This window comes from Amblyomma americanum, chromosome 11 (genome assembly GCF_052857255.1).
Source record: "Amblyomma americanum isolate KBUSLIRL-KWMA chromosome 11, ASM5285725v1, whole genome shotgun sequence".
Lineage (NCBI taxonomy): Eukaryota > Metazoa > Arthropoda > Arachnida > Ixodida > Ixodidae > Amblyomma > Amblyomma americanum.
This window is the reverse complement of record NC_135507.1, coordinates 37,098,505-37,126,092: the sequence shown is the minus strand read 5'-3', so window position 1 is coordinate 37,126,092 and position 27,588 is coordinate 37,098,505. Positions and strand designations below refer to the sequence as shown.

Here is a 27,588-nt window from a genome sequence, read left to right as displayed (position 1 = left end):
ACAACTTACGCTTCGGTAAGCGTCCGCACGCCTCACTGTATACACTATCACATTTAGGTATTTGGTTATCCGTAGCATTATGGCGTCTCCAGACGCTGCTGCGCCTACCTCCGAGAGAAATGGTACCGCTAATTTCATTCGCGTTGTATCGGTAACTACAGACATCATGAATCTCGCAGTTTGTTGCCTATTAACTGGCCTACAATTTTGGAGAACGCTCAGCAAACCGATGAGTGGAGTTCGAGTTATCGGCACTTCGTGATTACAATAAATAGGTGATATAAATGCATTAGACGAAATCGGACTGCTCATTGTATTGCGTAGCCAATTTACCATTGTTAAATTTCTGATTGTTCATATGAACGACATGTCTTTCACGAAAATATCGCAACAGCGTGTAAAAGTTGTAGCACCTCTCTAAAATAAAATTCTTCCACTGACAGGCTAGTCGCCTAGACGCTTATTTAGCTCCCACGTGCACACAGGCTCTACCTGAGAGAGTTCCGATGGCTTCAAGATACTAATGCCCCTTTGAGTAGCTTCAGGAGAAGAAAGGAATAAATGGACGAATTTGTGGGAGCGACAAAAATGAAATGGATCAAAGGTACACCGCATGCATATCAATGCAGATAGTCTCTGTAGCCTGCCCCTGAAGCCTGTGATTCACGATACTTCAGGAGCAGCCAATTACCTTCTTTCAGTCAAAGTAAAAGCTGACTCTCTGAGGGAGAAAAGTCTACGTTACTCCCCAAAACCCGCCCTTTGGCTATAAGTCTGCAAACGGCGCGCCTCTCGCCACAAATGGATGTCGTCCGCAAACTTGACGGACTAGCTCCTGAGAAAGAAACTGAGGGGCCGAAACCGCAGCCTAACAGCACATGAAAATTGTGCGAATGGACATCTACCACAAAAGCACACGGATTTTTTTCCGAAGTACAGTATAAGATCTAGATCATGCCGAAGCGAATAGACTCTTCTGCATGAAAAAATGTCTTAGTGAGATCAGAGCGATGGGCAGCTTAGAACGCTCAGAGCATGTAGGCTCTCAACAGAAAGGAATAAAAAGCAGTGCGCTAGAGGTCATCTTACTCACTTTTTACGCCCATATAGAGTAATAAGTGTTTTTTACTCCTTCTTCTCAGAGTGTACAACAGAATTCGAGTCTTCTTGAAATTGAATTGTTAGGGTCAGCATTATGCAAGTATGCATAATTCACCTTCGTTGCCGCTATTTTTCTCGCTTTTGTGATGTGATGCTGACATCAGCGACATTTAGCTAAACGGTCATAATAGGAAGCGGGAAATTTCACTTCGCCGCTGCTCATCAGTGGTCAAAAAGGATTAGAAATGTGGCTGTTACCTCTGTTTTCAACAGTCTGTAATGTGCGGCTCTCAGTTACTGCAAATAGGGCCACCTTAAGAGCTAAAAAGAAAACTGATTAAAATTTTTTTCGTTGTTGTGAAGTGTGGGTACCAAGCACATATATATCCGTACTTCTTATTTGCTTAAAACGCGACTAGAATGACTATTATTATGAATTAAAGCCTACCGAAGCTTGTTTAAAAAGCGCATAACAACAAAACAGCGCTTTACGCGTCTGTCTTCCTCAATCCTTGTCTTTTTTCTTTACGGTACGTTTTTTTTTTGCTCATTCATTAACCACCAAGCCCAAGACTCTATCTTTAAACATTACCATGCCTTATCTCAATGCAGCAATACTTTTTATGAAAACACAAGTCGTGCGCCGAAAAAAATTGTGCACTACGCATGAAAGAGTTTACTTTCCTGCTCTGGCCTGTCTGCTGGGATGACGCACTCAATATACCCGTACCTCATCATGCTGATATTATGTTAAAATATCATCCTGTTGACATTGTTGACTATTTCAAATGTCTTGGTTTGATATATATTTCCCACATCTCCTGGGAATTTGACGTGAATTTATTATTACAAATCTGGTTCTAACAATTGGTGTGATCGGTCGTCTGAGATACATTCTTTCTGCAAACCTTGAAATGCTGGCTTATATTGCTCTCTTGTATTCACATGTTAACTACTGACAACTTGTCTGCGGATCGACTACATTCTCCAACTTACAAAAAATTTACCGTGCGCAAAAAAGATATCTGTACTACGTGCATATTGCTCAATACAATACAACAACTACAAAATGTTTCCATAGGGCTCATGCCGTTGCGGCTTACAAACTGTACCACTACAGTTTAAGTCCTAGATTTATACATAAATTCAGATAAAACATACATAACCTGGATAGTTTGGCGTATTTGTAAAAAAATTTACCAACTTTATGCTACGAGACATGGAGAATTTTGGAAAGTTGCCGCATGTCGTTTGACTTCTGATATGTAACGCCTATGATATACTTTACCATAACCTCTGAACAAATAGGAATTCACTAAATTTTATTCATTTTTTCTTCGACTGCTAAACTTCGATCCATCTCCGCACAGGGAGAAAAGCGATGGCGCTTATCCTGCGACTTGTTTTCTCAACCTGATGTGTTTAACTTCTTCTGCACTGACTAAACGTACTGATTTGTTTAATGGTTCTGCTTTTTATTTGTGTCGTCAAAACGCCGCTTAATATGGAGCTGTGGACTCGTCAAGCCGCCTACTAGCAGCTTCTCTTCACTTGCCCTCAATCTTTAGTGTACATGGTGGAAACAAAGCTTTTTTATTTTTTATAACCGTGTTAGGTTTCCCATGCAGAGGTCCTGAGCCCGAACCGCGCTATATGCGTGCGGGTTTATCCATGCTTACTTTATACACATATGCGTGAAACGTTACGTCACATACTATGCCACACGATTTTAACCCAGAAAACGCGCTTCGTGTTCTTATTTTTTTATAAACTGCTCCATCTAGGGACTAAATGACGGACTCCTCTGCAAAGGGGCGAAAAGTTAAACATTTTCCAGTTAATCCCGAAAGGGATGAATGATTATGACAGACCTGTCATTCTCTAAAACGACTAACTTCTCGCCCCCTTTTATCTCCTTATTTTATTAAATCGTATAAAACGGAAAGGTGACGCAAAAGTTGCAAGGGCTCTTTAAGTCGCAGTAGCATCCACTCGAATTCTCCTATAGTGTCTGCGCCCAGTTTTGTAGTACAATCTCTAGATATATATAGTTTCTGCAGTTAAATAATTTCTGCTGAAGAGCGTTCGGTTCAAGGAGCAACCAAAAAATTGGTATACTGGTGTGGGCAGTGGCGCCGTTCACACGGCAATGTTAACAAATAATGTCACTTTCCGGGAAGTGAGGTTCGCACACCTGTTAAGGGATAAAAGCGGTCTCCTAGAAAACACTACTGTCGGGCCTCTTCAAGACGCTCGACAGCTTTTCCATTCACGCAAGCCTAGGCGTCTAAAGCCATATTTAAAAAGGTTAATGATAATGAGTGCCGAAGAATTATAAAAGTAGACAGAATGGAAAAAATACTAGCCGAAAAAAATTCAGGTGACGAGAAAGCCTTCAGCGCAGTGGGTGTTGCTGCTTGTGTCGCTGCCGTTCATTAGCGCGCGCACGCACGCTTGGTTGCTGGAGACATGGGAGAGCGTTTAGGCGGCATCCTTTCAAATCGGCGTTCAGAAGGCGTCTGGCAGGATTGCATGGCAGGCGGTGCTCTCGAATGCCATTTTTGTGTACGAGCAATTGATAAGCCAATTATATTTCAACACCCCTTATGATGCCATCAGTTTGATTGACAGCTACAGTGTGACACGTTTCTGCGAATATCTCCGCTGTCAAGTCATGACCTTATAAAGTCGTTCGCCTTAATACTTCACACAACCGCTAAGAACATCATCTTGATATAAATTTGCAAGAATGGCTGGAGATTTTTTTTTTTTGCCCTGATAGATTTTAGCTTAAACACCCTCTATATATGCTGTCCGGGGCAAGGTAAGAATTCATGCATGCGTGCATCGGACACTTTTTCCCGTGAGGGCAGTGAATGTTGTAATGAAGCAATATTACCCTTACAAAATATCCATTCATACTTCACAGTTCCCGGCATGGAAATTTTTTCGCTATTTTCGATAACGTTATTCTCAAAATCAGGAGAAATAAACGAATTGGTGTTACTGAACCACAAGCTACCACCTCGAGTCTGGAAAAAGTGTTGCAAAATGCGAATACAATACTGGACATTACAATATGCGTATACAGGGTGTTTAACTTAACACTTGACAGAATATTTAAAGCTACGCTTGTTGAGTTAGAAGAGCGCTTTTTTCGGCATAGCATTATCAGCAGTGTAGTACATCAGAATACAGCTACTACGTGCTAACAATCAGGCTGGTGAACTAATATTGAATAGCTAATTATGTAACTATTACAGTTAGGCTCGTTATTTATTGAGAGGCGTATAGCCGTGCACTGCAGAGGTTGCTTTGCCGGCAAGCTTCTGGAAAGTGCATGTACTTCGGCACGATGTCGACAATTTGTTGGACCACAGCGCCGAGGGTAACCGCGATTTCGAAATTTTAAGAAGTGATATGGACATTTCTTACGGTGGGCTACATGCCTCTAAATATTTAAAGAGCCTAGTAGTAATAGTTAAAATCTATCTATTCAGTATTAGTTAACAAGCCTGCCATCTAGCACGTCTGAATTGTTTTCTGATGTACTACACCTCTGACAACGCCCTGCCAAAAAAAGCTCTCTTCTAACTCAGAAACACCTAAATTTAAATGTGGTTTAAATTCTTAGTGAAGTGTCATGTATGTATATATCTGCGGTCTGCAGAAAAAAAAAGCAAATTTGCTATTCGTTCTTTTTGATACCAAACAATCCTGGTCAAAAGAATTTTTCAACGAGGAAGAGTTCATGCACGAATTTTTTTTAGATGTAGTTTTATTTCACAGTAACAATGAATATATCCAAAGATCATCGATGCGGTGGATTGTATTTTTTTGTTTTTCACGATTTTGCTATCATCAACGTTCTTCATTGGTTTTCTAGGGTAGTCTGAACTGCTCGATGCCAGCAATCCAAAAACTAAGATTTCGCAACGCATCGGAATAATGGAACATTACCTTCATTATTTTCATCACAATAGCTTACAAAAAAATTCAGGGGGAACTTTGTTCACCTAAATTGTGGTGAGGCGAAAGGCTTTAGCTCGGTGTTTCTGTTTGTGTCACTGATGTGTAGTTAAGATGTTGATTAAGTACACAATTGTTTGTGAATATTAAATGCTGGAGACACTGGAGGGCGTTTGGGAGGTATCCGTGTTTCGACACATTTTCGCAAACACTCTCCAGCGTCCGAGACAAGGAGAGTTACAGAGGCGTTGGCAGGAAGTAGTGTTAGCGCGCTGTGCTGCGTAATGAAAATATGGTGGTTGGAATCCCTCCGTGCACAAAGATTTTTTTTTGTTATCGAGTTGCCGGATGTAATAGACGCCGGACAGATCCAAGGCCACGAGTATGAGCCCTTAAAGGCATTCGCCTTAATACTCTAGTGTTCAAAGTGTCTGCCCAAGAGTGCTGGACACGGTATAGCCTCTTTCACCTTAACGTAAAGAACCGTCCTGTAAAGAAATGTTCTGGCAGAAACTTCACCCTACTAAACAATCGACAGACGGCCGCTAAATGTATGGCTGAAGGGCAGCACAGTACTTGACGTCACAAACGAAAAAAAAGTGTCAAGAAAGGAAACTTCATTTCTACGGAGGGCTTACACAAGTGTTCCCCTTCTTTTTGATCATAAAAGCCTCGAGAATTTCACGTGCTACCAGATCGCGTCTCCTGACCGGAATCCCTATTCCGCTAAAAATTGGCTCACACCTGTAATATTTACAATGGGGAGGCAAATTCAAGCCGCCTCCGTTTTATAACGATTTCTCATGCTCCCATGCCCTGTCGTTAATACAGCAACCCGTCTGGCATATATCCCTCCACCTGCTTTGTACCCTATCTACTGTTGTCAGAACGAGACCCTTGCAGTGCTCCAGTCAAGAAGCCGTAGAAAAGGTCTTCCAACCATGAAGTTTAATGGAACTGACTCTCGCCCACAAAAAAAAATGAATGACACGGCGGCGGCGTGAGCAGCAAGCATGCTCGGCAATCGTCGAAAAGAATGTCTGCCGCTCTCGTCTGCACTCAATTTAAAGCTGGCGAGGAACCATCAAGATAAGGCGCCGAAGCAACTGCAAAAATAGGAGAGCAGTCGCACGTCGCTGCCACCATTCGAGATAAGTCTGGTCGCATCTCGCTTCGTGTACAAGAATGTTACGGCGAGGTCCGGTGGCTTTGAGCATTAACAAACACACAGTACAAAGCATTATGGCAGTATATTCGGGAAAAGCCTTGTCAGTAGTCACGCCTACCGAATAACAACTTAGGCAAAATGGAAAAACTTGCACTCTGATATTTCGGGTGAGCGAAAGGAAAGACTGGTGGTTGCCATCAACTTTGCATCGTCGTACCCTGCCCTACGATGCGCGTCACAACAGAGCTAAAAATCGTAAAACTGAAAATACCCCCTTCCCCCTCGAAAAAAACTAAAATCGACACGCATGCTAAAACCTGAACTACACAGAAATTTGCATATCTCCAATGCGGATAATAAAGTAGCGCGAAAAAGAGCGCCGGTTCTTTGGTCAAAGAAAGACATGCAAAGCACTGGCCAGACTAGTCCGCCAGAAACCGCAACACGACTACACCAAAACGGTTTGTTTAGTAGGGCGTTGCCTTTTATACACAGGGCGTCCGATTAGAAAGCTAAGACGACACAACGGATACGCCGCTAAAGCCTAAAGCGGCTCATCGTCCCTTAGGAAAGCGGGCACTGACAGCCCTTGTCACAAGCGGATGCACTGGACCTTTGGGGCTGAGATACAAGCCTTCAGGATGAGGAGTGGCGTTAGTCGGTATCTGAATTGGCTATCACATCGATGAATGGTTCAGCAACCACCCCATTTTGATCGACAACAGCGACGCTTTTGTCATTCTCTGCCGTCACTGGCTGCCAGTTCCCTTCGCCATGAAGCATCACGAGGTCGCAATGACAGTCCGCTTTGTTGAGGATGTCCAACGTGAAGAGGTCCACTCGGATGTCCTGGACAAGGACCAGATCTCTGCAGACAGGACAACGCCAGTGAGGGTTCAGTGTGCACTCGTTGACAGTCAAGTAGGCGTAGGCGTCGAAGCACTGCGCGTGACGGCAGCGCACTCCTCGGCAAGGCACCGTCATCTTGCTTTCCTTCAACGGACACCGTAAAGACACCTGCATACGCCAACGAAAGACAACCGCTTGGATTCATAACCGACAGCAAGCGCATGTGCTTGAAACGGTCTTGTATGCGAGAAGTGACGGGAATATCGTATTCCAGCTGGAAATCCTATGTTTACTTCCGCCTCCTCGTGAGTCCTCACTAAGGAAAAGTTTGGAGGCTAGGAAGACACTACTAACGAATCCTCGGGAGACAATTTTCGCGAACATTGCTTCATTATTTTCCCGCGCATAGACCAGAAGACAGATTTGTTTGTAGCGTTTAGATTCATTTTCACTTTGGAATCTGTCTGTGCTGTCGTCCGCCAAAAACTACGTCGCTGGGAAACCGCGACAAATGAGACTGCGAATATAAAGGAAACCGAAACGCTGTACAATTACTGTCTTATACACCATAATTAATATCGCAGTCATTTCGCTGTAAGCAAGACGTGACCTGTGAGTGTCTAGATACCTTCTGTAAAGAATTATCAAAAACGCAAAAAGGCGAGTCAAAGCCAGAAAACGTCGAAACATCTGACCTCGGTTTTTGCTGGTTGCTACTCCATTTTTAGTTATTACAGCAACATTCACAGGCAAAACAATAATTACATCGGGTACAAATTTTGCACAGAATAATTCCTAGTGCTTAAAATGTGAAGAGGTGCTTCGCACATTTGGGGGCATAATTTTACGTCAGATAGTCGTGAATTCAGAGATGTAGTATTGCAACCTCGGAGCAAAAAAAAAAACGGAACTAATTATCGCTCGTCCTCTCTGCTCACAGGACTAATGCAGTGCCTCTTTAGGCTCTTCACGCATGTCCTGAAATTCCGCTTATATATCGCACTCCTGCGGACCGAAACGTGCCCACTGCGCGCATTGTACGGACTTAAGCATACCTGCACACCCTTCGCGACGACGTCTTCATCCCGGGAAACGCCGCATCTCAGAAGGGTATCCGTGTGCGCCTCCGTTAGCACGTAACTGGAGCTTTCGTCTGTTGAAAGTAGCAACTCGTCTTCCGAGATCTTCTCAACGGCGTCGACGTTCACGGTGACTTGCCTCGGGATGACCTGGCTGTAGAAGCAGAAGATGTTCACGCCTGGCTGCGACAGTACAGGCGTGATGTTGACTATGGTGAAAGGAAGGCCTTCGAAAGCCTTGCCGTTGAGGGTCATGCTAGCCGTGTGGCTCTGGAGAGCAGACCGTTGCGTGTAAATTTCGAAGTGGACGAGCAGTAGCGTCGGATAATTGCGGGGCCTCCCACCGGCATCGAAGTTTCCAGAGTAGAAGATGAGGTGTGGATGTTTAGGCCGAAAGAGTGCCCTTAGTGGGACCCGGTAGAAGGAACGGTAGAACGGCTGGTCTGGAAACATCGCGGCGGATCAGTGGACCGAATGTAATGCGTCGCGGTGGTGCGGAAACGCTGTATCCAAGGTTGGCTTCTAGGTGTCTCCAGAAATACGTATGAAGGTCAATGATTTATCATTCTTTTGATTTGAATTATATTGTCACTGGCACGAAATCTTATCGTTTTCTCTTTCGCCACTTTGCGCATGAATGAATGAATGGATGGGTAACGCTGAACTCTTTAAATCGGGAGTTGGCTCAAGCCATTTAGCCATGACTTGTGAAATTTCACTCTGGCCTTGATTTGAGCCACCAATCAGATAACCATCGCTTGGCCACTTCTACCCGCTTACAATCTATTTTTCCTTCACTTTCCTTAAGCCCCAATACTGTGAATAATTCAGCCCCGCTGTTTTCCACTGTAGGGTGAAGCCCTTCACAGAAATGTATCAAGTGATCAGCCGTTTCCTCCTCTACTCCACACGTACCGCATAACGTTTATATATATCGTGGTAACCTGACTCGATACGTCTTAGTCCGGAAAACTCCGGTTCTATCCTCAAACAACAAAGGGTGTCCGATACAGTTATGGTAGATATTTTCTTTGACAAGTTCCTGCTTAAACATTTTGTATGCTGTAAGTGCCGATTCCGCCAGCATCCCTGTTTTCCTCGGAGCCCTCCCTGTTTCTTTAACCTTTTTCTTAATCGATAATTCCTGTTCCTCTATGCTGCTTTCCAGATATTTGTTTGTCAGTTTTCTAGATGGCTTTCTCTATTTTTTCAAAATTTCTAATGTACAGTTATCTGAAAAAATTTCTAGCCCACGGCTTTATCCCCATTTCTCTCGATAGCTCCTCAAATGCTATCTTACTGCTAGCTTCTCTGCTCTCGAACGACGCCATTCCAATATCACCCTGTGCCCCCTGATTTCGTCTATTGCCACGTGCTCCCAACGCTAGCATCTCTACGCCGTGTTGTTCGATTTCTAACCTTGCTTGAACATATGGCCTCATGCACACGGCCGCATTGACGAAAGTCAGACTAGGAACCATCACTACTTTCCATATCTGTCTTCCCACTTCATAGCTATTTTAATTTGACAATGCCCTATTTTTCGTGACTGACAGCTGCATTCCTTCTAGCTTTAGGCATTGATACTTTTCTTGGTCTGTCAGATACTCAGCACCGTTATTTATACACACCCCAAGATACATGTGCTATTCAAACCCTCTAGCGTAACCTCCTGTATTTTGTGCTCGCCACCCTCATCATTAAATATCATGACTGCGGATTTTTTCTTACTAAACTTGAAACCTAATCTGTCTTGCTCTGTACCGCAGATGAGTATCAAATTCTGCAAATGTTCATTGCGCCAGTGACGAGAAGAACGCCTCCTGGTGCGGCGGCAGTACTTCCGGATGATCACAAACACACATACTGACGATAACAGGAAGCTTGCCGGTGCTGCATGTGGCCGACCTGAAATTCTGTGTGCGGTGTTTAAAGTGAGGCAGCAAGATCCTCTGTGCGTTCTTTCATCTTGACAGCCGCCTGTGCGCGCTGCTACTTCGTTCGCTGGCGTGTTCCGTAACAATTGCGAATGTCGTGCCCAGATTGGGTGAATCAATTTACTGTCGCCAACAAACGTCGACAAGAGTCCTGCGCGGCAACTGAACCAGAAAGCTCCAATTTTCCCGTAGCTCCCGGTTACACTTAAGATAGCGAAGGTTGATCACCTGTGCTGTTGCATGTGATAGCCAGATGAGGCGATCTTCGGGAACATAGAACTTTAGTTCTAAGAAGCTTTTCTCGTGTCCTGGGACACTGGTGTTCCTGATGGGGCACCTTTCTAATTTTTTTGTAGTAAAGCTCGAGTATCCACTTCCACATGAACAGCGACCCGCTAACGCGTGAATCAGTAAAGCTCATAATATTTGCCGCACGCGCACAAAGCACAAGCAAGGAGACGTAGTCTGCTACGATGTCCTTAAAGCTGCGAAGTCCCCCTTCTTTCCTTCTTTATTTCCTCATTTCTTTCGTACTTCATTTCTTCATTTCTTTTTCTCTTTCCTGATCTCATTATTTTCTTTCTCTATTTTCTTAATGGCATCGGTTATCGTAGATGCCGCCAACAACGAGGAGATAGCAACCGAAACCTGTTGATCAGGTTCAAAAGCCTACGAACGAATTTTGGAATGTTTGGACCCTAGGAGTGTTGTAATACTCCAAGTTTTCAAAAGTCAATAAAATAGCTCACATTCAAATTTATCCGAAACAAATCGAACACGATGTCAAGTTTACAAAAAGTGCTCGAATGATCGGCATGAAGTTCGAACAATCGATGCCCCAGTTTACTTAAGCGATTCTTAATATAGGGCTAACACTGACGGCGCACACTGTTCTCCCACAAGTTTGTCTCTGCTCTGGCAGGCTGAGGCAAAGCAGGTTTACGCGTGCCAGGAATTCCGGCCACGGCAGACAACCAAGGCATACACAGAGCGCCGCAGCTGCAGAATTTGAATGATTAGGGACGCTCGAACGCTACCAAATGTTACGTAACGGCAAGACAATAAAGGTAGAACATTACGAATGGAAATGACATGTTACAATGCATTCGGGACTAAAGCGAGTGCACTGTCTCGCGCCGCAGTCTGCTTCCTATTTCTTTATTAAGTGACAAGATTACCAATCTTTTTTTTTGTTTGCAACGGGGCATAGAATAAGAGATTGATGACTGAATGGAGTGAAGTTCTTGTTTTCGTCATTTTATATTTTCTATAGCTCCGCCTCCTCTCCCTCGCGTGTCTGTTTCTCATGCAGGAATTAAAGCAGCATTTTCATAATAAGACTTCACCACCAAGCCTTCATACCCGCTTCAAGAGGACGCAGTGACTTGCATGTTCTCCAATTCCTCATGGCACATTTTTTCCACGCTTGCATGAGGCGAGCCTCCTGCAAAGAAGAGGGAGCGTAGCGAAAATAATGCCATCCATGACGCTGTGCAGAGAGCGGGACCAAAAAAAAAAACGTTTATTATGAGCAAAGGTAAGGAGGGAGACCCCGGAGGGTGGAGACTTATTCCATTGCCGCATTTTCCGTAGCTGTCTGAGTGGCACGGGCGATCAGCTCACGGTGGTAGTCCAGGAGTGCGCTAGACAGGAAGCCTTTCGACTGCCACAGAGAGGGGTGGGTATGTAGGGTACTGAGGGGGGATTAGGGCATCTCTATATGCAAAGGTAGACCGTTGTATATGTGCCACAAATGGGGCAATCAGCGTGTGGGATAAAGTGTGTCACTAAGGTCAAGATAGGCAATGCGTTAGTTTAGATTTGGCGCCTGGAGTCCACCTCCTCCGGAGTTTTTTGTGAGGTGGTGAGTTTGTTCCGCGGGAGAAGCAGTAATTTTGGAGTATGTGCAAAATGGTGAGTCGGATAGGCTCCGGCTCCTCAGGGTATCTATGGCCTTCCACTGGCGCGCTGGTCTACTCTCGGGCTGTCACAATAACGCGCTCATTGCCAGTGAGAGAAACGTGCCCACGTGTCAAGAGGAGGCGGGTTTTCGGGATTTGATACGTGCGATGTAGGCTGTTATGCGCGATAAGTTATATGCTTGCCTGCGCGTAGTTGCGGCACGCAGTGCGCGGATTAGCAGTGATAATTATTGATTGATCCGATGGCGTTTTAATTATTGCTAGTGGCATGCCATAATCTTCCCCCGCTGTGTAAACTTCCATTGCGTCCTGCCGCTGTGTTGACTGTGTCGCCCTTCCAGTCAGCCACCGCTGCCGTCGCAATCATTGATGTAGGTTGTGTTGCATGGTCCGTGTATAGAGTTTCTTCTCGTTTGCCGCAGATACTATGCAGTTTTATTTATCCTGGCTTGTGTCTTTCTGCGTGGAACTCCTGTTACATGTTTCCCTGTGATAGGACGACGGAGCTGTTCTGTTTTAATTCCAGGGCCCTTCTATACATTCACAGAATGCAAGAGTGGAGGTCGGGTACCCTATTTTCTGCAGTACTTGTTCGCCTGTGGGAGTACGTTTGAGTTTTTCAAGTTGTTTTATTTCGCGCGTTTAATAAGCTCGTAGATTATAATATGTATGCACAAATGTAGCAGTCTGACGGTTGCGGAGGTGGGGAGTATGCCACCGACCAATTTCACGGATTTATGAAAATATCCAGTTGTTTGGATTGAATTTGCTTTGTATTGCTTTAGTATTCCTTTAGTCGTAGTTTAGGAGAGCGGTATGTAAGACGACTGTGTAATAAAGACAGATAATTTAAAGGACATTACTTTCTTTACACCCGCAGTGGCGGTTAGTGACTTCTGATCGTGCAAATTATCGACTTTTCTGTCGTTTTACACATTCACTGGTGTATGGAGCCCTCGCATTCGCCAGCACGTGAAGTCCGAGTAACCACAGCCTGATGTCCTTGTTAACAGGAGCCCCCTCGAAATCGACCTCTTTCTGGTATAGAGTCGGCCATCCTCCTGCACTCCTGATAAGAAACTCAAATTTTTGGACGGCGCATTTTAAGTTTTCAGCTCAGGCATGGGTATGCAGTGTCCGCAGCTCACTGCAGTGAGTCTTCAATCTCTCCATCCGATCCGAGTGTGCCCCAGAGAGCAATAGCGTCCGAATAAAGTGCATGTCACATTACCCGGGCAAGGGCGGCCATTATTACAGGAAACACGCGAGCTCTTGCCCGCCGCGTTTCGGCTGCTCTTTCGCGCATGCACCTAGTGCCACCCATTCTCGCCGGCTCTCGGCAACAGTGAGTCACGAAGCACGGAGGCCACGCGCTCCCGTGTTCCCTCTGATATTGCTTCTAACTGTACACGAAACAATGCAGTTAAACATTGCAGTATAACAGAATAACGGCCTGGATGGCGAGTTGGTTCATTATGAAATGAAAGGCGGTGCAAAAAGGACACTGACAAGAAAGGGACACCATATGCGCACATTACCAACTATTTATTACAAGGAAAAGGGCACATTGAAACATAACTCTGAAGCATGAGACTCATCGCGTTATCGCTACTAAGCACGTGGAATAAAAAGCAGCATCTGGAAAGCGGACAAGAAATCTTTAACCCCTGCCGAGAAATCTAACAGATTCTGATAACACAAATTAGAAAAGAAAGGAGCCATCTCTTAGAAAAAGCAGTGTCCAACAATTGTAGCAAAAGCAGAGTGAAACATATGAAGAAAAAGCAGTCAGAAACATAAAACAACAAAAAAAGAAAAAAATCAATATCAAAACTTCATCCACATAAACCAACAGACGGCTGCAAGAAATGCAGGGTTGAGAAGTCGCACAGTATATGACGTCACAAAAAACTGTCAAGAAAGGAAACTGCATTTCTACACAGGGATATCGAACAGTAGCCAACACAAGTGCTCCCCTTCTATTTGATCATAATATGCTCAAGAATTCGCGTGCCACCTGATCTCGGCTCCCGCCCAGAATACGTATTCCTCTAAGCATTTGCTCACACTTGCAATCTTTACAATGGGGCGCCAAATTCGGCCCACCTACGCTTGCTAACTATTTTTCATGCTCCCATGCCCTGTCGCTAATGCTGCGACCCGTGTGGCCTATATCCATCCGCCTGCTTAATTTCCTGTCTAGTGTTGTGGAACAGAGACCCTTGCAGTGCTCCAGTAAAGAAGGCAAGGAAAAGGATTTCCAAAAATGAAGTTTATTGGAACTGGCTCTTGCCCACAAAACTGAACGACACGTGGTGGCGTTAGCAACAAGCTTGCTCACCGATCGTCGAACAGAATGTCTGCTGCTCCCTTCTGTGCTCAATTTAAAGCTGGCGAGGAACCATCAAGATAAGGCACCAAAGCAACCACAACAATTTTGAAGCAGTCGCCCCTGGCTGCGGCCATTATAAATACGTCTGGTCGCATCTCTCTTCGTGGACAAGAATGGTAACGCCGAGTGCCGGTGACTTTGAGCATTAACAAACACACAATAAAAAGAATTGTGGCAGCGTATTCAAGAAAAGCCGAAAGAGTAGCCACGACTACCGAATCACAACAGAGGCAAAATGGGAAAAACTTGCGCTTTGCGATTTCGGGTCAGCGTTATTAAAGACAGCTGGTTGCCATTAACTTTGCATCGTCATACCCTCCTTACTGGGTGCGTCACAACAGAGGTAAAAATCGTAAAACACAACACACCCCCCTCCCCTTCGAAAACAAGATTAAAATCGACGCACGTGCTAAAACCTGAGCAACAGAGAAATTTGCATATCTCCAATGCTGATAACAACGTCGCGCGAAAAACAGCGCCGGTTCTTTGGTCAAAGAAAGACATGCAAGGCCCTGGTCAGACTAGTCCGCCAGACACCGTAACACGACTACACCAAAACGGTTTGTTCTAGTAGGGCGTTGCCTTTTATACACAGGGCGTCCGATTAGAAAGCTAAGACGACACAACGGATACCCTGCTAAAGCCTAATGCGGCTCATCGCCCCTTAGGGAAGCATGCACTGACAGCCCTTGTCACTAGCGGATGCACTGGAAATTTGGGGCGGAGATGCAAGCCTTCAGGTGGAGGAGTGGCGTTAGTCGGTATCTGAATAGGCTGCCAATTCGATGAATGGTTCAGCATTCACCGCAATTAGTTCGACAACAGCGACGCTTTTGTCATTCTCTGTCGTCACTGGCTGCCAGTTCCCTTCGCCTTGAAGCACCACGAGGTCGCAATGACAGTGCACTTTGTTGAGGATGTCCAACGTGAAGAGGTCCACTCGGATATCCTGGACAAGGACCAGAACTCTGCAGACAGGACAACGCCAGCGAGGGTTCAGTGTGCACTCGTTGACAGTCAAGTAGGCGTAGGCGTCGAAGCACTGCACGTGACGGCAGCGCACTCCTCGGCAAGGCACCGTCATCTTGCTTTTCCTCAACGGACACCGTAAAGACACCTGCATCCGCGAGCGAAAGAAAACCGTTTGAATTCATGACCATCAGCAAGCGCATATGCTTAAACAATGACTGGTTTAGCTCTGTTTAAACCCGGTGTGACGCGATAGCTACAGCTGGCCGAGTAGAAATCGCTCAGTCTAATTGCGAAATCACTCCTTCGCCGCTGCGTTTCGCTGGGCGCTCTATTTTTATCTTTTTGCATGGACGTTGATTCGCACCCTCCCACTCTCCCCTCTCCACTCCACCCCCACTCGGTTTCGCCGGCGCGCCGCGCAGCCGGCAGCTGCCACGGTGGCCACGGCACCACCGCGCAGAAAGCTCAAAATGCTAGCGTAATGTAGGCGTGCGGCGCGCACACCAGCTGCGGGCTATGACGTCACTCCACGCATGCGTACACCTGGCGGAGCTGTGGTGCAACGGCTCAGCGCGCAGCCACGCTGACCTCGCGAAGTGGCTGGCACAGTGTATATCTTTCACAGTAGTCCTGTATTTGAGAACTGACGAGAATATTGTATTCCAGCTGGAAACCCGATGTTTACTTCCGCCTCCGCGTGAGTCCTCAATCAGGAAAAGTTTTGAGGCTAAGAAAACACTACTAACGAATTCCCGGGTTTTATTTTTGACTAGCATTGCTTCATCTATTTCTCCGCGCATAAACCAGAAGAGAGAATTGGCTTGTAGCGTTTAGATTCATCTTCTCATTTTGATCTGTCTGTGCTGTCGTCCGCCACAAACTACGTCGCTGGGAAACCGCGACAAATCACAGATTGCGAACATAATGGAAACCAAAAGACTACAAAATTGCGGTTTTACAAAGGATTATGAATTTCGCAGTCATTCGGCTGTCGGCATGACGTGACCTGCGAAAGTCTAGAGACCTTCTGTACAGAACTTTGAAAAAACGCAAAGTAACTCAAAGCCACAAAACGTCGAAACATCTGGCCAAGGATTTTGCTAGTTACTGCTCCATTTTTAGTTATTACGGCAATATTAACTGGCAAAACAATGGTTACATCGGGTATAGATTTTGCACAGAATAATTCCTAGTGCTTAATATGAAAAGAGGTGCGCATACAGTTGGATGCAGAATTTCACGTCAGATAGTCGTGAATTCAGAGATGTAGTATTCAAACCTCGCAGAAAAAAAAAAAGACTAATTTGCGGTCGAGCTCTCTGCTCGCAGCACTAATGAACCGCCTCTTCAGGCTCCTCAGGCATGTCTTGAAAAGAATTCCGCTTCTATATCACGCTCCTGCGTACTGAAACGTGCCCATGGCGCGCATTGTACGGACGTAAGCATACCAGCAAATTCTTCGCGACGACATCTTCAGCCTGGGCACCGCGGCATCTCAGAAGGGTATCCGAGTGCGCATCCTTTAGCACGTAACTGGAGCTTTCGTCTGTTGAAAGTAGCAACTCGTCTTCCGAGATCTTCTCAACTGCGTCGACGTTCACGGTGACTTGCCTCGGGATGACCTGGCTGTAGAAGGCGAAGATGTTCACGCCTGGCTGCGACAGTACAGGCGTGATGTTGACTATGGTGAAAGGAAGGCCTTCGAAAGCCTTGCCGTTGAGGGTCATGCTAGCCGTGTGGCTCTGGAGAGTAGACCGTTGCGTGTAAATTTCGAAGTGGACGAGCAGTAGCGTCGGATAATTGCGGGGCCTCCCACCGGCAGCGAAGTTTCCAGAGTAGAAGATGAGGTGTGGATGTTTAGGCCGAAAGAGTGCCCTTAGCGGGACCCTATAGAAGGAACGGTAGAACGGCTGGTCTGGAAACATCGCGGCGGATCAGTGGACCGAATGTAATGCGTCGCGGTGGTGCGGATACGCTGTATCCAATGTAGGCTTGTAGGTGTCTCCAGAAATACGTGATGAAGGTCAGCGCTTTATCTTTCTTTTGATTTGAATTATATTGTCACTGGCACGAAATCTTATCGTTTTCTCTTTCGCCACTTTGCGCATGAATGAATGAATGAATGGATGAGTAACGCTGAACTCTTTAAATCGGGTGTTGGCTCAAGCCATTTAGCCATGACTTGTGAAATTTCACTCTGGCCTTGATTTGAGCCACCAATCAGATAACCATCGCTTGGCCGCTTCTACCCGCTTACAATATATATTTCCTTCACTGTCTTTAAGCCCCAATGCTTTGAATAAACCAGCCCCGCTGTTTTCCACTGTAGGGTGAAGCCCTCCACAGAAATGTATCAAGTGATCAGCCGTTTCCTCCTCTACTCCACAACGTGTATATATATCGTGGTAACCTGGCTAGATAAGACTTAATCCGCAAAACTCCGGTTCTATCCTCAAACAACAAAGAGGGTCCGCTACAGTTATGGTAGATATTTTATTTGACAAGTTCCTGCTTAAAGATTTTGTATGCTGTAAGTGCCGATTCCGTCAGCATCCCTGTTTTCCTCGGAGCCCTCTCTGTTTCTTCAACATTTTTTCTTAAACGATAATTCCTGATCCCCCCCTATGGCTGTCTGGATATTTGTTTGTCAGTTTTCTAGATCACTTTTTTCATTTTGTTTCAGAATTTCTTATATACAAGAAACTGAAAACTTTCCTAGCCAACAGCTTTTTCCACATTTCTCTCGATCGCTCCTCAATTTCTATCTTACTGCTCGCATCTCTGATCTCGAACGACGCCCATCCCATATCAACCTGTACCCCCTGATTTGGTGTATTGTCGTGTGCTCCCAATGCATGCCTTCCTCCACCGCATTGTTTGATTTCTAAACTTGCTTGAACATCTGGTCTCAAGCACACGACCGCATTGACGAAAGTCAGACTACTAACCATCAATACTTTCCATATCTGTCTTCCCACTTCGTAGCTGTTTTAAGTAGACATTTCCATATTTTCCGTGACAGCTGCATTCCTTCTAGCTTTTGGCATTGATACTTTTCATGGTCTGTCAGATGCTCAACACCGCTATTTATACATACCCCAAGATACAAGTACTTATTTACTACCACTACAGTAATCTTCAGTATTCTATGCTCGGCACCGTCTTCATTAAATACTATGACTGCGGATTTTTCCTTACTATAGTCTTGAATCCTTATCTGTCTTGCTCTGTACCACACATTAATATCAACTTCTGCAAATTTTCCGCGCGTCAGTAACGAGAGGAACGTCTCCTGGTGCGGCGGGCGTTTTTTCCGAGGATCACAAACGCACATACGGGCGATAACAGAAAACTTGCCCCTGCTGCATGTGGCCGACCTCAAATTCTGTGCGCGGTGTGCGCAGTGATATCCTGTGTGCCTTCTTTCATATTGACAGCCGCCTGTGCGCGCTTCTACTTCGGTCACTGACATGTTCCGTAACGTTTCCGAATTACGTGCCCCGATTGGGTGAATGAATTTACTATCGCGAACAAACGTCGACAAGAGGCCTGCGCGGCAACTGATCCAGGCAGCTCTAATTTGCCCTTGACTCGCGCTCCCACTTGATATAATGAAGGTTGATCACCTGCACTGTAGCATGTGATAGCCAGATCAGGCGATCTTCGGGAACATAAATGTTTAGTTCTAGGTAGCTTTACTCGTGTTCTGGGACACTGGTGTTCCTGACGGGGCACCTTTCCAATTCTTTAGTAGTAAAGCTCGAGTATCCACTTTCGCGTTAAGAGGGACCCGCTAACGCGTGAATTGGTAAAGTTAATAATATCTGCCGCACGCGCACAAAGCACAGGCAAGGAGCTGTAGTCTGCTACGATATCCTTAAAACTGCGCAGTCCCCCTTTTTTCCTTCTTTACTTTGTTCTTTCTTTCTTACTTCATCTCTTTCTTTTTTCTCTCTTTCCTCCTTTCTTTTTCTTTCTTTCTTTTCTTAATGGCAACGGTTAGCATAGATGCCACCAACCGCCCCGAGCTGCGAACAGAAACCAGCTGGGCAGGTTCAAAGGTCTACGGACGAATTTTAGAATGTTTGGTTTCATAGGAGTGTTCTAATAAAGTTTTCAAAAGTGAATAAAATAGCTCACATTTGAAATTATCCGAAACAAATCAACTATGACGTCAAGTTTTCGAAAAGCTTTTGTTTTCGTCATTTTTGTCATTTTTATAGCTATGCCTTCTCTCGCTCTCGTGTCTGTTTCTCCTGCAGGTATTAAAGTTGCATTTTCATAAAGAAGACTTAACCACCAAGGTCTCATACCAGCTTCAAATGGACACATTCACTTGCGTGTTCTCTAACTATTAAGGCTCCTTTTTTCTACGCTTGCATGAGGCGAGTGCCTTGCAAGGAGGAGGGAACGTAGCGTCGATAACGCCATCCATGACGCTATGAAGGCAGCGCGAAAAGAAAAACATTTATTATGAGCAAATGTAAGGAGTGAGACTCCGGAAGGTGGAGCCTTATTCCAGGGCTGCATTCTCCGTAGCTGTCTGAGTGGCACGGGCCATCAGATCACGGTGGTAGTCCAAGAGTGCGCTAGACAGGAAGCCTTTCCACCGGCACAGCGAGGGGTGCGTATCTAGGGTACTGAGGGAGGATTTGAACGTCTCTGTATGCAAAGGTAGACCGTTGTAGGTATGCCACAAACGGTACAATCAGCGGGTGGGATAAAATATCACTAAGCTCAAGGTAGCGAAAGCGTTAGTCTATATTTGGCACCCGGAGTCCACCTCCTCCAGAGTTTTTGTGAGGTGGTGAGTTTGTTCTGCGAGTGAAGCAGTAATTTTGGAGTATGTGCAAAAAGGCGAGTCGGATGGGCTCCGGCTCCACAGGTTATCTATGGCCTTCCACTGGCGCCCCGATCTACTCTCGTGTTTTCATAAGAACGTGCTCATTGCCAGGGAGAGAGATACGTGCCCACGTGTCGAGAGAAGATGGGTTTTCGGGATTTGACACGTGCGATGTAGGCTGTTTAGCGGGATAAGGTATATGCTTGCCTCCGCGTAGTTCCGGCAGGCAGTGCGCGGATCAGCAGTGATTATTTTTGATTGATCGGATGGCGTTTTTATTATTGCTAGTGGCATGCCATAATCTTCCGCCTCTGTGCTAACTTCCATTGCGTGCTGCCGCCGTGCTGACTGTGTCACTCTTCCAGTCAGCCACCGCTGCCGTGGCAATCATTGAAGTAGGTTGTGTTGCATGGTCCGTGTATAGAGTTTCTTCACGTTTGCCGTAGATACGATGCAGTGTTATTAATCCTGCCTTGTGTCTTCCTGCGTCGAACTCTGGTTACATGTTTCCCTCTGAAATGACGACGGAGCTGTTGTGTTTTAATTCCAGGGCGAATCTTTACATTCACAGAATGCATGAGTGGAAGTTGGGTACCCTATTTTCTGCAATACTTTTGCGCCTGTGGGAGTATGAGTTTTTCAAGTTGCTTTATTTGGTGGGTTTAATAAGCTCGTCGATTATAATAGGTATGCTTAAATGTAGCAGTCTGATGGTAACGGAGGTAAGGAGTATGCCGCCTACTAATTTCACGGCTTTATGAAAATATCCAGTTGTTGGGATTCACATTTCTTTATATTGATTTAGTATTGGTTTAGTCGTGGTTTAGGGGCGGGATATGTAAGACGACTGGTCTTAAAGACATAGATAATTTGAAGGACAATACCTTCTTTGCACCCGCAGTGGTGGTTAGTTACTCTTCTTATCATGCAATTCAGCCACTTTTCTGTCGTTTTACACGTGAAGTGGTGTACGAGGTTTTCGCATTCGCCTGCACGTGAACTCCGAGTAACCACAGCCTGCACACCTTGTTAACAACAGCCCCCTTGATATCGACCTCTCTCTGGTATAGGGTCAGCCATCCTCCTGCACTCCTGATTATAAACCCATAATTTTTGGATGGCGCATGTTACGTGTACAGCTCAGGCGATGTTATCCACAGTGTCCACAGCTCACTGCAATGAGTCTTCAATCTCTCCGTCCGAGCAGTGTGTGCCCAAGATAGCAATACCGTCTGAATAAAGTGCATGTCACATTACCCGGGCAAGGGCGGCCACTAACTCATAGCAATATTGAGCAGGCTGGGTTAGAGAAGTGATCCTTGTGGTTTTCGCTCCTTACACACGGAACTGGATCGAATTTAATGCCTCCGACGCGGATTGTAGCAGTGCTGTACTAGAGGAAGTCTGTGATGTATTTATAGGTTCTTCGGCAGCATGTAGTGGTCACTAGGCTTTTTAAAGTAATGTCATGAGTTACACTGCGAAAGGCCACATTAAGATTTAAGGTAAGGATTATCATTGTCTGCTTCATGCTGAATATAGAGATGATTATTGCCAACATTCGTCGAAACCTATCCGAGCACACGAGTATGTTTGTGAGATTTGTCATTTTGTAGTTCTTTGATTTGTAGAAGAATGACCTGCTTGTCACTTCTTCCAGCAATCTAAGCATCGTATACAGGAACTCTCCCTGCTTCCCCAAGTGTGGCTGCTGTCTGGAAAGGATGACATGCTTCAATATAATCTCTACACATGATCTCACGATTTGACGCAGATGGGTTTGTTTGTTTCTTTGCCCGATTCAGGTACGAAGGAAATACACGCCTATCTCCACTTTTGTGCGATGGTTCCCTTTAGCTCATGGTGATCAAAAAAGTCGTTAGTTCTTCCAGAGATCTGTCGTCAAGACTTTCCTATCAAGAAATCAGTCAAAACCAAAGATTTAGTAAAAGACAAAAGGTGATTGTAACGGTTAGAATATTTCCAAAGATTTGTAGTGAACATTTGGGACGTCATATTTTGGATAGGTTTAATAAACCACAACACTTTTGTAACTGTTCATATAGAATCTGAGGCTACTCATTGTGAAATAGGCTGTCGCATTTCTTCCGGACCGAAGTGGTGGCCTAGTCGATTGAGTATCAGCCTCGCATGCGGGAGATGCGCGGTTCGATCCCCGGTGCCGCTGAGTACCAACCGGTGATACAGAGGGTACAAGCTTCCCCTTGCCTGGTGATCGGTTTAAACAGGGTGAAATGTTTCGAAATCGGGTTTCTGACCCCACTTTAACTGGAACAAAAATCTTGTGCCATAGTGCTCTTCGGCCACATATGTCCTCGCGCCATAGAAATTCATCATCATCATGAGAAACCGTCTGGTTCAATTGCGCTCGCAGTAATTCACTGTAGGGGTGGTCTGCAAATAAGGCCGACTGCACACGATGCAGGCTGCTTATCCCGCCATCCCGTCGAGCCTCCCGAATATCCCGACAGTGATGTCAATGACTTCATTTTGTTGGCGACGTCAGCGACGAATAGCAGCGTGATCTATCTCTGACCCCTATAATCGACAGCGTCCGCGGCGACCATACCTATCTTTCTCTCAATCTGTTGGTGCTCCTTCACGATATACTCTATCTGTACCGACGCAATATATCCCCAGATGGCATCAATCTCTTCCTCGCCCTCCTAGCCCGTCTTCGCTCCACTGTCTTCGTTCAGACTCATGGTGGCCTAACATCAGTTCACCTCAGCATTTCCCTCATCAAGGAAATAGCGTGCGCAGATGGTTTTTCTAGTCTTGGCTTCATTGTTCTGTCCGCCGCTACGTTTGCGCTTGAGAGCTCAGCCAGAGCCTGAAGGAACCTTCGCCTCAACCTAGTTGGGCTTTTAGCCCATCGATAATCCGATTGACTCGCTTTTTCGTATTTGTCTCGACCTGATTAGGCCTTTCCGCATATCAACCCGCGGGTACAATTGGATTGCCGTCGCGACCGATTACACCATCTGGTACAGTCGCCAGTAAAAAAGATTAGCACAATGAAGTCACCTGAGGGGCGAAAATCGCAGCGCCCGGCTGGAGCGGCGCTGTGCTTTGGAAAAAACCTGGCACTTTCGTTATCAGAATGTTTGTAACCGCAGTGCAGAACGTTACTATCTGTTGTTCCTGTGGCAAGTCTTTTGTGCTAATCCCTTTACTTGTCACTGTACGCAACAAAGCGAGCTATCACAATCAGCGGTCCCTGCGGTGCAGTCGATTTACTTCTCAATGACGTCGTCCTGCTTCATGGCACTGGCCGTCGAACGCTTACGAATCGAAGACACTGCCTTCTTTCTCAAGTGGTTCGACACCTTCTCCACTGGCGCTCCAACCGTAACAAGTTAATTACGGCTTACTTTCCCAAATGAACGGCCTTATTTAGCGTGCTAACCGCACGCTGACCAGCATGCTTTCTACATACACTTTCGGTCAACATTGTGACCCTGATGTCAGCCCCTTTTGTGATGTTCGCCTAACACTCCTCACACCATGATGCCATCATATGCTGTCCCTTCTGTCCATTCTTAGGCCGCCACCCTCTGCTGTCCTTCCATAGCTTACTGCCTAATGACGATTATACCGCGTGACCTCATCACCCGGTCTGCCGCCACCTTCCAAATTGCTCGAGACCACCTCGGCGTTTCACCAATAACTCAAAGACGCTGTTAGGACTTTCCCCAACGTAACGCCCATTGCCACCCTGGCTCCCGGCAAGCCTTGTGGGCCGGTTTTAGACGGTAGTCAACTGGGGTAAGACGAAAAGCAACGTGTGCATACTGTCGCCGGTAGAGTGCTTGTCCATACAAAGCAAAGAAATGCGTAAAACTTAAAAAGGTATTTTGATTCTAATGTTATTCTCGGCCATCAGCTGTAACACATCGAGAAAACAAGAATATTCTGTGAAGTTCTGTACTTTAGCACTTCTTGTACAACTTGTACTTGGCGGAGCCGCCGCACGCCTCGTTGTATACATTATCATATTTAGGTCTGTCGTTATCCCTAGCATTATGGCTTTTCAATAGACTGCAGCGCTTACCTGCGAGAGAAACGGTACCGTTAATTTTATTCGCGTTGTACCGGTATCTACAGACGTCATGAAACTCGCGGTATGTTCTCTATTAATTGGCCTTCAATTTTGGGGAACGCTTAGCAAACCGATGAGTGCAGTTAGAGTTATCGGCACTTCGTGATTACCATAAATAGGTGACATAAATGCATTATCCGAAATCGTGCTGCTCATTGTATTGTGTAGCCAATTTTTCATTGTTAAATTTCAGATTGTCCGTTTGAATGAAATATCTTTCACAAAAATTTCACAACAAAATGTGAAAGTTGTAGCACTTCTCTAACATAAATCTCTTCCGCTGATAGGCTAGTCGCCTTTTTAGCTTCCACGTGCATACAGGCTGTAGCTGACAGAGTGCCGAGGGCTTCAATATACTAATGCCCCTTTGAGTAACTTCAGGAGAAGAAAGGAATAAATGGACGAATTGGTGAGAGCGACGAAAATGAAATGGGTCAAAGGTGCACAGCATGGATATCCCTGCAGATAGACTCTCTAACTTGCCCCTGAAGCCCGTGACTAACGATACTTCAGAAGCAGACAAATATCTTCTTACAGTCAAAGTAAAAGCCGCCTCTCTGAGGGAGAAAAGTCAACGTTGCTCCTCAAACCCGCCCTTTGGATTTAAGTCTACAAGCGGCACGCCTCTCGCCACAAATGGAAGTCGTCCGCAAACATCACGGACTAGCTCCTGAGAATGAAACTAAGGAGCGGGAGCAACCGCAGTCTAGCAGCACACGAAAATTGTGCGAATGGGCATCTACCACACTAGACACAAGCACACGTCTTTTTTTTTTTCGAAGTGCAGGATGTGATCTAGATCGTCCCATAGCGAATAGACTCTTCTGCAAGAAAAAACGGCTTAGTGAGAACGGAGCGATGGGCAGTTGAGAACGCTCATAAGCATTTAGACTCTCAAAAGAAACTAATGAAAGGCAGTGCCTTAGAGGACATCTTACTTATTTGTTACTTCCATATAGAGCAAAAAGTGTTTTTAATGCTCCTTCTCAGAGTGTAAAGCAGAATTCGAGGCGTCTCGAAATTGAATTGCAAGAGTCAGCATTTTGCAACTATGCATAATTCCCATTCGTTGCTGTTATTTTTTGAGCTTGTGTGATGTGGCGCTAGCATCAGCGACATTTAGCTAAATGGTCATAATAGCAAACAGGAAACTTCACTTCCTCGCTGCTCATCGGTGGTCAAAAAGGAAGAGATATGTGGGCTGCTATTGTTTTCAACAGTCCCTAATGTGCAGCTCTCAGTTACTGCAAATAGGGCCACATTAGGCATAAAAAAACATGATTAGAAAAGATTCGCCATTGCGAAGTATGGGCACCTAGCACATAAGAATCCGTACTGGTTTTTTTTTTCTAAATGTGATTTCAGCCGCACTCCTTATGCTTTATGGCCTAGCGAAGCTTGTTTAAAAAGCACATCTCAACGAAACAGCACTGTAGGCGTCCGTTTTTCTCAGTATTTTTCTTTTTTTCGGCTGCGTATTTTTTTTTCATGAACCACCAAGCCCAAGTGTCTACCCTTGAACATTACCATGCCTTAGCTCTATGCAGCTACACTTTTGATGGAACACGGGTAGTGTGCCCAAAAATATGTGCACAGCGTATAAAAGCGTTTCTTCTCCTGCTCTGGGCCATCAGCTGGGATGGCGCAGTCAACAAGCCCGTACCTCCTCATGCTGATAATATTTAAAACTATCATGGTATTTCTGGCGTATTTATATTTCAGGCGCAAGTTATTGCTGTTTGGCGAGCGCTTGGCCTTAGTCCGCAGCAAATCTTTTTCTTTTATAGCTGCTATAGGATTTCGCTGGTCATCTACTTCTAGCTCAGACTGCGCTGCCCGATTTTGACAAGTGTTGCCGCCTGCCTAAAAGAATCAAGGAGAGCTACGAATTCGCGGTACACATTTTTCGGTGACAAGGTGAATAGAAAAATATTCCAATCGGTTTCTTTGACTAGTTTCTCAAAAATCCTTGCATCAGTTATACTAACTTGTGTAATAGGGTTAAGAGGTTTAGTAAAAGGACATTCGCAGCCTGTTCCAGTGAACAGCAGACGAAGTAATGGTCGGATACTTTGACCTGTCCAATGGCAGATTTGACTTTCAGGTTATAGGCGCGAACATTTGCATGATCAATGCAGGATGCAACAAGGCGATGAGAAAAGATTTATTCACGAGTTGCCGCATAGATAGTAGTTTAGATTCCCCATTTTGATAGCGTATTTAGATAACCAGCAACTATTAATACTGTCGGGCGTAGCGTATCTATGTTGATGTCACCTGTGACGCAGATACATTCATCAGTTCCTATATGAGATAACGCAGTGTCTAGCTCGTCCAGAAAAAGACGCCTGTTGCCACTAGGCGGGCGATATGCTAAGAGCAAGGTAAACGAAAATTGAGGATTAGATAAGTGGAGTGTGATAGTGTCAGCATGGTCGAAAGGTAAAGTTACTTCGGAGACTGACCAATTTTCCTTAAGGAAGCAGCTATGCCCCCACCTTTGCCCACAGGGCGAGAAGTGAGAATGCCTGATAACCTGGTAACGCAAAACGAGCAAGAAGTGCTGAAGAAATATTTATCTCGGTCAGTACGATGGCGTCAACAAGCAATAGAACCGAAGAAACAATGGCTACCAAGCGGTCCCAATGCTTACGAATGCTTAGAATGTTTACATGGATAACATTGAAAGCATTGTTACGTGGTAAGAGGAAAAATCGAGAGACTTCTGGAAGAGTATTAAAGACCTTGAAAGAGCTACTGCCCATAACTAGACAATTCTGTCAATGTCCTATCTTCCGCTAATTCGAACGAGTGGAGCGCCATCTTCCTTCCTTGCGAAAACCCTTGCATTTTTGGTCCAGACGTACTTGAAGGATTTTTCTTTTCCTTTGGTGCAATCCAGCCAGAAAAATTCACGATTAGCACCTGTGAGCTGTCATTGAAAAACAGCCGTAGAAAATCATACTGAACTAGATAAGGCAGTTTTTTGCGTGTTCGAAACCACTGTTCCTTAGCTTGAGTAGAGCACATTTGGGCGAAAATAAGAGGCACAGAATTCACCCTACAGGAAAGACGGTGAAAAGCAGAGACTTGGTTCTTAGTAAGAGATCTGAAGTTTTTCAGTAAGGTCACCAAGAAATGATAGCGAGTTCTCTTTAGGCTTGCTGGGGAACTCGTGGATTTCGAAATTCATTCTCCGGCTATACTGTTCCATTTCTTTAATTTGTTCCCTC

General features: G+C 45.3%; 1 protein-coding gene across 1 annotated transcript; it reads right to left on the bottom strand.

Moving 5' to 3' along the window:
- Positions 1-15,171: 15,171 nt before the first annotated feature.
- LOC144109557 (uncharacterized) lies at positions 15,172-17,314 on the bottom strand. Its single transcript, XM_077642382.1, has 2 exons — positions 16,838-17,314; positions 15,172-15,534 (listed from the first exon to the last, which is right to left on the bottom strand). The coding sequence occupies exons 1-2, from the start codon at positions 17,312-17,314 to the stop codon at positions 15,172-15,174; spliced, it is 840 nt and encodes a 279-aa protein (XP_077498508.1).
- Between the last annotated feature and the right edge of the window lie 10,274 nt (positions 17,315-27,588).

Bases quoted from the DNA above. Each gene is read 5' to 3' on its own strand.
- LOC144109557 (XM_077642382.1), bottom strand. From the start codon at position 17,314: ATGTTTCCAGACCAGCCGTTCTACCGTTCCTTCTATAGGGTCCCGCTA. The intron at 15,535-16,837 runs GTATGCTTACGT...TCGCGGATGCAG, and splicing joins TCGTCGCGAAGAATTTGCTG to GTGTCTTTACGGTGTCCGTT.